This window comes from Atta colombica, unplaced genomic scaffold (genome assembly GCF_001594045.1).
Source record: "Atta colombica isolate Treedump-2 unplaced genomic scaffold, Acol1.0 scaffold18, whole genome shotgun sequence".
NCBI classification, from domain to species: domain Eukaryota; kingdom Metazoa; phylum Arthropoda; class Insecta; order Hymenoptera; family Formicidae; genus Atta; species Atta colombica.
This window is the reverse complement of record NW_017259271.1, coordinates 481,857-495,101: the sequence shown is the minus strand read 5'-3', so window position 1 is coordinate 495,101 and position 13,245 is coordinate 481,857. Positions and strand designations below refer to the sequence as shown.

At 28.2% G+C, this 13,245-nt stretch overlaps 1 protein-coding gene across 1 annotated transcript in view; it reads right to left on the bottom strand.

Moving 5' to 3' along the window:
* Window positions 1–13,245, bottom strand: part of LOC108686405 (RING finger protein nhl-1-like) — a 169,401-nt gene that overhangs the window by 57,707 nt on the left and 98,449 nt on the right. The window contains exon 6 of the mRNA XM_018191707.1: window positions 3,491–3,828. Within this exon, the coding sequence (XP_018047196.1) occupies window positions 3,491–3,828 (338 nt within the window). The remainder of the gene's footprint in view (window positions 1–3,490; window positions 3,829–13,245) is intronic.

Below are 13,245 nucleotides of genomic sequence, written 5' to 3'. Positions count from 1 at the left end.
CACACACACACACACACACACACACACACACACACACACACACACACACACACACACACACACACGAAGTACAAGTCCGACCGTGCAACCTCCTCATGTATCTTATATCATACTAGTACCAGCAGCACAATTGACTTTTAAAATGTAATGAACATTGAAAAAATTTGTACTGCTAAATGTATTATTGAAACTTAATTATTATTAAAATATACTGTTAAATGTGTTAATAAACGTATTATTAATTAAAATGTATTATTAAATTAACATGAAAATTAATAATTTTGATTGATTTTTTTATCGTATTCTTTATCGTAAAGGGTAAAGAAAGAATTAATGCTTAATGTACCTTACCTCGAACATTTTACTTTATTTTTTATTACTGTTTCATACAATAGATCAGTTTGTTAGCATTTGAGAGTTATGCATTCGCTTAACAGTAAGCTATTCTTTAAGTTGAATAATATTTATCACGCAAATGTGCGATATTTAGAATTAGAACGCTCGGATTGCAAAAAGTATTGTTATTCATATGTATCTACATTTTGAAATGATGCGGCATCAGAAACAATTCTTTTTAATTATTTATTACGTAAGTAATGAAAGTAATTATTATTATTATTATTTAAGACTGTGTTAAGATGTCATAAACTAATTTATAATAAAGTCATATTTGAATATCTTCAAATGTTATTGTTAGATAATAGACGAGGTACACGCGCGTCGGCTCTGAGCGTTATGTAGACTAGAAGCGTTTATTAACTTCAATCTGCTCTACTGCAAAAACTTGTTGGACGCAATTTTGTTAAAGGAAAAAGTTGTTTGTTTAGTATAAAATATCATGTCTTATACTTCGGATGCGGGAATTTTGAATCACCCTGTATATATATTATTTCCAGACAGATATATATATATATATACACACACGCACACACACGCACACGCACACACACGCGCACGCACACGTACACGTATACGCACACACACGCACACACACGCACACACACGCACACACGCGCACACGCGCACACGCACACACACGCACACGCACACACACGCGCACATGTATATAGAATATCTGTATATATGATACAGGAAATAATCAAATATTTCATGGGCAGGTAGAGCGGACTAAATTGAATCGAAAGTTTTCTATCATTTTGTAAGTTTCCCCAATAATTAACAAGATATTAATCCTTAAGAATAACCGAACCCGGTGCGCTTATTGCGAAGTGTATACGCCTACCGATCGCTCGGTGCGCGGGCCGTGGGGAGCGGGGATAGCTTGGCAAGCGCGCTATGGAGGTGTGCGCGGCGTGGACTATACTATAAGGTTATAAATCCAGTGCTATCATTCATGCTACCGCTTCTATTAGTTATTTCACTCGCATTGAATTTTTATTTAAATACTGTATGTTCCGATTGCTACTGTGTAGTTGTTGCATCATTAAACTTGTAATTATTCTTTCATTATGTTTTGAAGTTAAATGTTGTGAAAGGCAACTCATATTGCCATATTTTATCCAACATTCTTGATCAAATAAAATATTTCGCTTTATGCTGACTTATTTTTATAAAATGCTGCCAGACTTTTATTTCATCGTTGCCTTTCTAATGACACATTTTCACTGTTTGCGTGCGTTGAATTGTTATTATCTTCATCTTCTACACTAATATGAGACATTTTAATTTCACACTTAATTCAATCACTCTATACAATATGTACTCACAATAGTTTCCAACTTACTGAATAATATCATACGATGTGTCATATCAGTTATGTGTATTTCACAGTTCTGTTTATTATTTAATTGGGTCGGTAATGGCTAATAGCGATGTATCATGATCTACATATAACTGTGTTCACATAGAAATATATCTCATATTTGTGAGGAAAAGAGAGATGAAGGAAGTAATAACTCGATACATGTAAGTAGTGAAAATGTATCTTTAAAAAGACAACAATGAAATAAAAGTTCATTGGCAGTATTTTATAAAAATAACGAAATGTTATACTTAAATTTAAAATAAAGTAATTATTCACACATTGCTTTTTTTTTATTTAACTACATTTAACTACACGATTTTATATTTATATTTAATTACACGACACACGTGAAAAAATAAAATGCTTTCAAACTTAAAAATTTAAGATCAGTCAGAACAATTTTGTCCCAAATCATATATCAATTCTCGAATTCCTGAATAGAGTTTCGGGTTTTGAATCAAGTATTTTATCTCGACATTCAGGTATCCAAACATTCGGGATTCGCTCGACATGACTCGATTATTACCTGACCCTATTTCTAGGTACTCGCACACCCCTAGCATTAAGATATCTTGAATTTGATATGAAATAAAATTTCTCAATGTCCTTAATTCTTTATATTCTTGATATTCTTATTATTCTTTATAATCTTTTAATATTCTTACGCATAAAATTTTGCACATAAGTCATAGTTAATTTTTTTAATTTAAGTAATCTATATTTTAATTCTTTGAATTTCTAATCTTAATTCTTTAACTCTTTAAATTTTATTTTAAAATCAGCGATCTTAAAAACTATATATTTTAATTCAGCAAAATATATTTAATAAAAAAACATATGCAACAAAGAATTAAAAGTGAATATTAATAGTATAATAATATAAGGGAATTCAAATAAGCCAGCATACCTTCACGTTGTTCGCTCAAGCTAAAATTTGGCAGGAATTATTTTCAATAGATTTGAACCATTTTGAGGGATATCGTAAAAAGAATTAAAAAAAAAAAAAAATTTTCTTCAAGTGTAACAAATCCATCCAAATGTACATACCTATTTCTTCAGCACACTCACCAGCACTCACCAGTACTGAAGGTTAGAATATTTGTCAGAAGGACCGTGTACCAAGTGTACTGTCGAAATAGATATGTACATTAGGACTGCATTTAAAGAGATTATTAACGCTATTTGTATCATTTTATTTTCATCTATTAGACGTGAGACAAGTATAACATTATACAAATGGTACTGATAATGCGCTCCTCGAATGCTCTAGGATGATGCGTGTAGCTTACTAGATCTGTCTTATGTAATATTTATCCGTTTTCTTGTAATATTTGTGCGTTCCGAAACTCATTAAAATAATTAGTATTGCAATCTTTCTGTGCTCAATTGTACATACACGTATACATGCATACTTTTAATATTTCTTCATATATATTGTCGCAATTTTGTACGTGCAGTTTTGTACATGTACGTTTAATTTAAGTTTCTGTGAAAATCCAGAGACAAATTTAATCCGACAATAAAAAAAGAGCTATGGCATAAAAAAAAACTTAAAACTAGAAGCAAATTAGCTAATTACAGTAGAGACTGTAAGGCCATAATAAAATCAATAGCAAATTCAATATGTTGAATTTCTTATTGTTTATATTTTCTGCTTAAGTTTCTTTGTATGCTATAGCACTAAATGTTTAAACTATATTAAGGCAACTTTAATGATAATTGCACCTTTATTTTATGATTACCGGAATCGGCAACGACAATATGCATTATTGTGACAGCTACATCAGTCGGTTGATTCAATTTGCTTGGGCCAGTTTTACGGAATCTGACATTGTCTCCTGTGTTTTTATTTTTGGGTCCGATGCTATTCAAATATGTGCCATCCTTCTCAAGAATCTGGATACGATTATTTCCAGTATCAGCGACGTAAAGCACACTGCGTTCCGGATGAAATGTGATACCTTCCGGCGAACACAACTCTGATTTTCCGTAACCTTTATTGCACATGCGATAAACAAGTTCACCTTTGTGATTGAACACGAAAATGCAGTGCTTCCATTTATCTGTAAAAAATAATGCAAAGATACAGATAATTCCATGAAATTCAAATATATGATTTTAGCAAGAAAAAGTAGTATGAAGATAAAAAAAATGTGTTACCCTATCCCAGTAAAACACAAGTTATGGCATCAAAAATGACTTCAAAATGATTACTAAAAATCACAAGTTATTTTTTAAATAATGATCCATTAATACATTCAAATAAATTTAACAAGGGTAGTTTCATAACTGTCTGGTAGTTTCATAACTGTCCGATTTGTTCTCCATAAAATATGTTGTTAAACATAAAAATCTAAGAGGCATATATTTTTTTATACGGGCTCTATTCATGTTTAAGGGATGAAACACCCCTTTGAAACAAACGATATTTTTTTTCGAGGCGAATAAAGTAAAAAAATTTTTTTCTATTTCCGACGATATTTGTTTCAAAGAGATGTTTCATCCCTTAAACATGAGTAGAGCCCGTATAAAAAAAATATGTGCCTCTTAGATTTTTATGTTTAACAACATATTTTATGGAGAATCAAATCGATTCCGAATAGTTGTGAAACTTCCCTTGTAAGAGAAACAAATTTCAGTATATGTAAAATTACCGTTTCAACTTGCAACATATTATAATAATCTGGAGATCATATAATTATCTAAAGGTTATTATACTAAATATGTATAATAACAAATCAAAATTAGAGACAGAAGACTCTATGTATATGATGTGACAATAATGTTTGATAAATGTTATGAGAAAGCATCAATTAATGTAGAATAATTATCGTATGAGATGAAACTTTTTCCGATAGCTTAATACAGTTTAATAAATAAAAAAAGTACAAAGATATCTGTCACGCACTTCGACTTGTACATTATGCGTCTTGTGTCATGCTCGATGGCAACCAAATCTAATCTTACGTTACAATGACCTTTACTACAACGTTGCACTTTTGTCACTACTGGGTTTAGTGATGCGCAGCTTTTTTTGAATCGTATTTCCCTAGTGACAAGTTGCGGTTTGTTTGTAAAATACTGTGCGCTATTAGATTCAATATATAGGTCGAGCAAGAGCCACATTAGCCTATTACACATATTAACAATTGGCGTTAAGTTAAATTCCATAAAATTTTATGTATTATTCACAAGAAAAATTTGATCAATTTGCATCAAGTTAATTCCCATACCAAATTAAATAATCATTAAAACGTAAGAAACGGTACATATGAATACATCAAGTACGATAGGGATACTATTGTAATATTGTTTCATTTTGTCTGTAATAGTTATCTTTAATTTGTATACTCATTAAATTGTTATAATAGAATCTAATTGAAAGTGCTTCGTGCCACTAAACTAATTTTCAACAATAAATGACACAGAAGGCTACATCCTATATACAATATAATAATAAATGTTTACATTAATCTAATTATAATCTTACGAACATTTTTACCTGATTATCATAGTCTAAACAAGCGTTTATATCGTAATAACAATTGACTGAATTTATAATTTAGATAACTTTTCATGTAATAATCATTCAATTTTATTGTAATTATTTTTTTATTTAATTATAAAGTTATACAGAAGATGATTTAATCAAGACCAAAACGTATATATATATATATATATATATATATATATATATATATATATATATATATATATAGAGGAGAGTTTGTAAGTTGGACATCTTTGTAGGTTGGACACCCCTTCACCAAAACTCCGACTGTCATCGTCTCTAAAATACTAAACTTTACTTTTTATTATATGTGATTTTGGAGCGAATAGACACGCGCCACAGATTTCTGTGCCAAACAAATTGTGAAAAAAACATCGAAAAAAAAGTGAAAATTAAGATTTCCATTTTTTACTAAGGTTATAAATTGAATAATTTTCATCGAAAATTTAAGGTGAATATATGTGCTATGCTCCACTTTTTATGTATTTTCATAAAAAGAGAATTCCGAACAAATCATGAACTGAATTTTTTTTTTCAATGCACTTCTAAATGTTAACAATTTTGTAAGTTGGACATTTTTTTTCTTTGTAGGTTGGATACCCATTTTTTTTCATTTTTCACCATATGACGCAATTGTTTATGATTTTTTGATGCTCGGAATTCTTATTAAGTGAAATAAAAAGTGTTTTTATTGCATTTTAATGAAATTTTCGGTGATTTTTTTCCAAATTGATTTTTCCAAATTTTCATTTCAATTTTTATTAATTTTTCCTCTTCAAAGCCTATTTTCATTCAAATTTTCATTTTTTTATGTTCAAATCAACTGAGATCAATTCATAAATTGAAGAAATTTCATAAATTTTGTATACATTGTGTTTTTACTTGAGTTTTTGTGCATTTTTAACGTTTTTTTGGGGGATGTCCAACCTACATTAAAAAATTTGAGGGAATCATTTTTGAATTGGCTATAAAAAAAAACCCAATGATTTTTTTTTGTCCACAATGTAGCTATTAACCTCAGCTTCCAGATAGTAGTAGTACTTGATATCAATGATATGTTGATTCTCATCTGAGTTATGAATAAAAATGCTAAGGGTATCCAACCAACAAAGAATTTCCCTATATATATATATATTTTTTTTTTTTCGATTTGAATAAATTATTATTTCGCTTCCAAGATCTTGCGTAATGGTGTGTGCTTTTTATATATATTATTATTTTTTAATTGTAGCCACTTAAAATTGTTTTATTGCAAAAAAATTCTGTTTTATATAATAAAAAAAAGCATAATTTTTCAAATTTTTTTAATAATAATTTTTTAATCAATGACGAGCGACGGTTAAAACTTGATGGAGGTATCTAGGTCATGATCTTGACAACATATGTCAAGGTCAAGATTATCAGAGCTGTCCCCTATTCGACGTATTTCATTATTTTTTGCAATTTGAGAAACTTGATAAACTATTTCAGTATATTGCCACTACACAGGTATATTGTATAACGTACCTGGAGCTAGCGAGAGCATAATACTCTATTTAAACGGCTGAGATACACTGAGAACAATATTTGCCGGAAATCTCGGATATCTGTGGCACGCGATAAGTATCGCTTGCTACCAACAAAAGTAATTACACAATGTATGTCGCCGGCGCTTTATTTAATAAAATATTAAATAAAGAATATTATCCACAATTGCGTTAACTTGTCCACATTTAAGTGTTAACACAAAATATTAAAGAAGTAACCCTTAGCACTATTAGATTGAGCAATAAAAAATATAAAAACAACTATATAAAAAATACTAACGGAAATCTTAACAATTTTTCTATGTCTCTCCAAATAATAAAAATCCTAGGAAAACGGGCAGATGAGAGTATAACGCAGTTGTTGGAGCGTGATCAGAAAATAATGTTAATCAGTGCAGATCTTGATAGCGTGTATTTCCATAAAGACGAACGTTTCGACTCTTTTTAGAATCATCATCAGCGTTAATACAGTTCTTAGAACATATGCGACATATGTGAACATATCACTCATGCAGCATATCAATAGCATATCAATAGCAGCCACTATAGAATTGAAAGATCCAAAGTAAAGTATGAATTTCCTTGCAATTTTACTCAATTCATTTCTGGAACGAAAAGATGTTAATTAGTGAATTTATAAATACTAATGACAATGTGTGGCTTACCATTTGATATTGAGAGATATTGTGATTACAAGTACAAGAGCAAATGATAATAAGAAAATAGTCCAAGAATTCGTACAATTATAAAACAAATACCATTATAAAACAAATATATAATAAGTCAGAGTATAAAAATAATACTAGTTAGTCAAGGCACGATAGAGTTAAGATTGAACGATATTATTTGAAAGTGTGTTATTTTTAAAAAATTATAATAATAGTTAAAAAAATAAATAATAAGAATAATTACAATTTAAATTTAATAAAGAATTTAGTCTGAATCTTAAATTGAATAAAAATAAAGTTTATTATTTATTTCTTTTTTCTTCTTCATAACACATGTCTTATAAATCCAAGTATACTTATTTTAGACTTGAACCTAATATAATAGCTTACACAATTTTCGTAACTTGTACGACTATTTAATCCAATCGAATACATACCTACGCTAAATACTTTTACTCTCATGTTTCCCATTTTTCTTATATTAGATATTACATTCATTTAGCATTCTTTATACTATGATTCGTTATACTATGATCTAGCAGCGCCAAGTGTATATTCCTTTAACTTTTTGTGGTAATATTTGAGTGGACAAGATATGGGTCGCAATTATGGGTTGTATATTCTTTATTTAATTTAGTAAGGGATTTAATTTAGGATTAAGGGATTGACGCCAGTTGTTGATATCAAATCTTTTATAATGCATATCATTAGAATTAAGTAAATAACAAAAATAGTACTACTTGGATTTTACTTTTTAATTTAATAGAATTTAATTTAATTAATTAATATTATTACAAGCACCTGAGTTTTAATTTTTCATTTGATACAGTTAGTTTTCTTCGAGAAGTAATAATTTTTGACAGGGAATTAAAGCTGCTATTTTATTTGGGTTGGAAGAAGACCAACAATAAGAATATCCTTGGAAAAGAATTAAAACTACTATTAATTGAGTTAGATACTTAGATTTTATTCAAGAAATACTATATTCTTAGCGCTTTTTTTTATCTTTCTTTCAATAACTGACGCCAAATTAAATTTTATTAAATCAAAATAAAACCTAATATTATTTATTAATTGTATTATTATAATGAGACAATATATCCAAAATGAGGATAAGCAATTGTTTCGGCAATTCTGTATCACTTTATTTGTTTCTAGATTCTTGTTTTGTCATTCGGACATAGCTCTCATAAGAGGACTCACTTGTGTAAAATTCTTATATTTTTCCAATCAAATGTATGATTTTGGAAAATTCTGTGTTCAAAAATTACAAAGGGGGAACCACTTTTTTTGTGAATGTCGTTTTAGATGTTTTTTAATTCTTGTACATAATTGTCCTTTAATTTGCCACATATGTGGCTTCACAATCTTGGTACTCAATTCTGTACGCTACTTCACATTTATTCATTTTAACTACAATACATCTTTGCCCGTTTTGAAATTGGTTTGCAGGTTATTGTGAATGCAACTTGCATTCTTTGAATGCATTCTTTTAGCAATGGCTGAGGATTTGTTGGTTGTTTTTTTAATGTAATTTAATGTAATGGCAATTTTTTTTATAAGTTTCTTTGTATTATATGTCCGTTTGTTTATTAATTTTTTGTTAAAATGATATTTTAGTCTTTCGTTAATAATTTTAAAGATAAAATGTATAGAATAACTGTTTTATAACAAGATGTTTATCATCTTGTAAAGGTTTTTTAAATGAAAAGGGAGATAAGATATGGATTTTATTTTATTTAACATTCCCATGATAATTCCTTTTTTATAAGAAATTAGATGGTGGGAATTGTAGGTAGGTCGGATGAAATGACCTTTTCATATGAATCAAATATGATATTGTTGTCTTCTCTAATTTATTTAGAATTTAACATTAAAAAAATTTATTTATGTGATTGTTATTCTCACTTCCATCGTAAATTTTAATCGTTTATGTACAAAATTTAATTCCTTAATCATTTATTACAACAATAATTAGGAATTGCCAATAAAATATCATCTACATACGTATATATCTATAGAATGTATCTATGTATCTATAGAAGAATAGAATGTTGAATAATAATTTGCTGATTGAGAATACTTTGCCGACGAATAATTCGCCAACGTCTCTACATCCAGCATCACAATATCAGCAATTATAGGGGAGAGAGGAGAATCCATGGTATTCCAAAAAATTTGCTTATAATATGTTGTTGAACATGAAATAAGTGGATCGTCATGAAATAAGTAGATCATATTTACTTCAATTTTAAATTCATCTAATGGAAGTTACTTAATTTTAGCAATATGTATCATTCTTGTAAAAGATTTGATATCAACATCTGACGCCAAATTAAATCTCATACATATTAAATAAAAAACATCCAAGTAGTATTATCTTTAATTTTTATGCAATAAAGCATAAATATATGTTTTTGCATTTCTATTGGAGGATCTTCTTATTCCAATCCAAATGATTTTAATTCTTCTTAAAAAATATTATTATATCACAATTCATTCAAAGACATTTTCTCTTCGAATCAAAGTAGTAATTATTTAATTTTTCTTCAAAACATTATTATATTATAAAAATTCGTTATATCAATAAATTAATTCCTAAAGACTCCTTAATGATACAAAATAATTGAATATAATTGAATATAATCGGGACAATAGAAATCAAGCACGGCAATTTTTATGCAAACCAACGGTTAACAAAATAATTTTATTAATAATTAATCCGCTTACATGTTTCAGCTCACTTTTGAGTCATCCTCAGAGACAATATGATGTTGTAATTACAAAAAAATTTTTTTTACAAACTAATTCATTACAGTGAACCACTTCCACCTATTTAACGGAAATTATAATATAAAACCGAACTCTAATAATAATCTAAAATGTATTTAAATTATTAAAAGGTAAAAAGTTATTGAAAGCAAAAACGATTTATTCTATAAAATAATAGAAAGTAGCTTACTAAAATAAAAATTCACCATATCGCAAACACTTAAATTCTATCGATTTAGTCAAAAACCAATCTTTGACCATTAAACGAATCATGTCAATGTTATATTATTAATGAATAAATGAAATTAATATAATGAAATATTAATGAAATTAATGAATAACTTTTAATACACCTAAAACGTTAATCGCAAAGAAAAGAAAGAAAGAAGGGAAAAAGTTTTAATATTAATTATAGTACGGATGGATTAAAATCTAAATTAAAATCTTTAATAATTTAATATTAAAGATTAATTATATTAGTTATATTAATGTAACAAAGATGTATACTGATTAGCTGGCAATAATAACGCTCTGATATTTATTTCGTCCGTCTACAATTGGAAAGTAGGTCTTGGGAAGCCTCTCCAAATCTGTCTGCAGGTTGAGGCCACATGTCTGTCTCCTAATGTGTAGTATCTCTGATATCAATATTTTTCTGTACTGGGATTCCTCATCCACAATTGCAAGATTTTCCCAATCGAATTCATGGTCCTCTTCCAATCGGTGACGATGGAATTCAATATATATTTCATCAATTGTCATGTTAATAGAATTGAGCCTATCTGAGTGCAAAGACAATCAATAATCATTTTTTAATTTTTTATTACTATCCAGTTCAACATCCCCACCAATCTTTGTTTTCTGATAATAGGTCTGATATTTTTAAAATGATTTTTTAACAATTCCTTCTTCTGTTTTAACAAAAATTAGTTATACTTAGAATAAATTCTACATTTTTCAAATATATAAAGGAAGATAATATTCTTAAAGCTTCCATGGGTGCTTTCTATATAGAGATTATGCGTTTCGCGGTTTCCTCCGTGTCCAGATTTCTTGGAATACCAACGTTTCGTGAACCTTGCAGTTCACTTTATCAGAGCGAGGAGCAGTCTGATACTTAAAATAGGAAGATAGATTTTTTGGTCTACTAAAAAAGGAATTACAGTTAAGTAAGCAATGGGATATATCGTGTATGAATCGAAACAACTGTACGAATAAAGTCTATTTTTCTCTATAGATATCATTTAATTCCAATTTCAGAACATTATTAACAAACTGATACAAAATGGTATAACAGGGCAACAGGAACTATACACGGCAATTCTTCTGCAAACCAATACAATTAACAAAACAACTTTATTAATAATTAATCAGCTTACACGTTTTGGCTCACTTTTGAGTCATCCTCAGAGACAATATAATGTAATTACAAAAAAATTTTTTTTTACAAATTAATTCATTTGAGTGAACCACCTACACCTATTAACGGAAAAAATATAAAAACAAACTGGCGGAAGGGGATCTCCTTTCGCATGAAAAGAATCTAATATGATGATCTATTGCAAAGATTGCAATGTGAGCTACGTGAGACAAATAGGAAGACAGCTGAAGATGAGAACAGCTGAGCACAGGAATATTTAGTGGAACACAACCGCACATTCGGTCATAACAGATCATCGATGGAAGAGGATCACGAATTCGATTGGGAAAATATTGTAATTTTGGATGAGGAATCCTATTACAGAAAGAGATTGGTGTCAGAGACTACATATCAGGAGACAGATACGTAGCTTCAACTTACAGACAGATTTGGAAGGGCTTTCCTATTTTCCAATTGTAGATGGACAATAAATATCGGAGCGTTGCCAGCTAATCAGAGTACATTTTTTGTTACATTAAGATTAAATTATTAAAGATTCTGTTTTGATTTTAATGTCCGTTTAGACTATAATTAATATTAGAGTTTTTCCTCTTCTTTTTTTCTTTTCTTTGTGATTAACATTTTAGATATATTATATTAAAAGTTATTCAATTTCAATACTAACTAATTGACACTGATTCGCTGAATGATCAAAGACTGATTTTTGACTAAACCGATAGAATTATGTGTTTGCGATATGATAAATTTTTGTTTTAGTGAGCTATCTTCTATTATTTTACAATAAATTGTTTTTATTTTCAATAAATTTATTTTTTAATAATTTTAATACATTTTAAATTGTTATTAGAATTTGTTTTTATATTATAGTTTCCGTTGATAGATGGAGGTGGCTCAATGAAATGAATTAGTTTGTAAAAAAAATTTTTTGTAATGACAATCATCAATCAATTTTGTAATGACATCATATTATCTCTGAGGATGACTCAAAAGTGAGCCGAAACATATAAGCGGATTAATAAAGTTATTAATAAAGTTGTTTTGTTAACCGTATTGGTTTACATAAGAATTGCCGTGCTTGATTTCTATTATCTTGTTATATTTAACCATTTTATTTCGTTATATCGCTCAATAAAAGTGTTACCACAAAAAATTAAGGAACTAACAGTATGAAATAAAGAAATTTAATTTAATTTAAATATAAAAATTTTTCATGTAAAGTACTTATTTGGCACTGGTAGATCGAATAAGAAAACTTGTTGAAACAACTTCAAAATTGTAATATAATAGTTAATAAAAATAAATAAGAAAAGATTATTATAATTTTAAATGTAATAATAAATTTAATCTGATTAATGAATGTTATTTGGAATAAAAATAAAGTATACTTTTTCTATTAATTTTTTCATAATACTTGCCTTACAAATCCAAATTTATTTATATTAGATTTAATTTCGTATCTTTCATAACTTTCGTAATTTACACAACCGTGTAAGTCAAACATATATATGGTAAATGTATAGGAATGTGCATTTAGATGAGAGAAAGTATATTAATATGTTATTAAAGAATAAGGATAAAATAAATATAATATAAATTTAGTTAAAAAGATATATTGTATTATT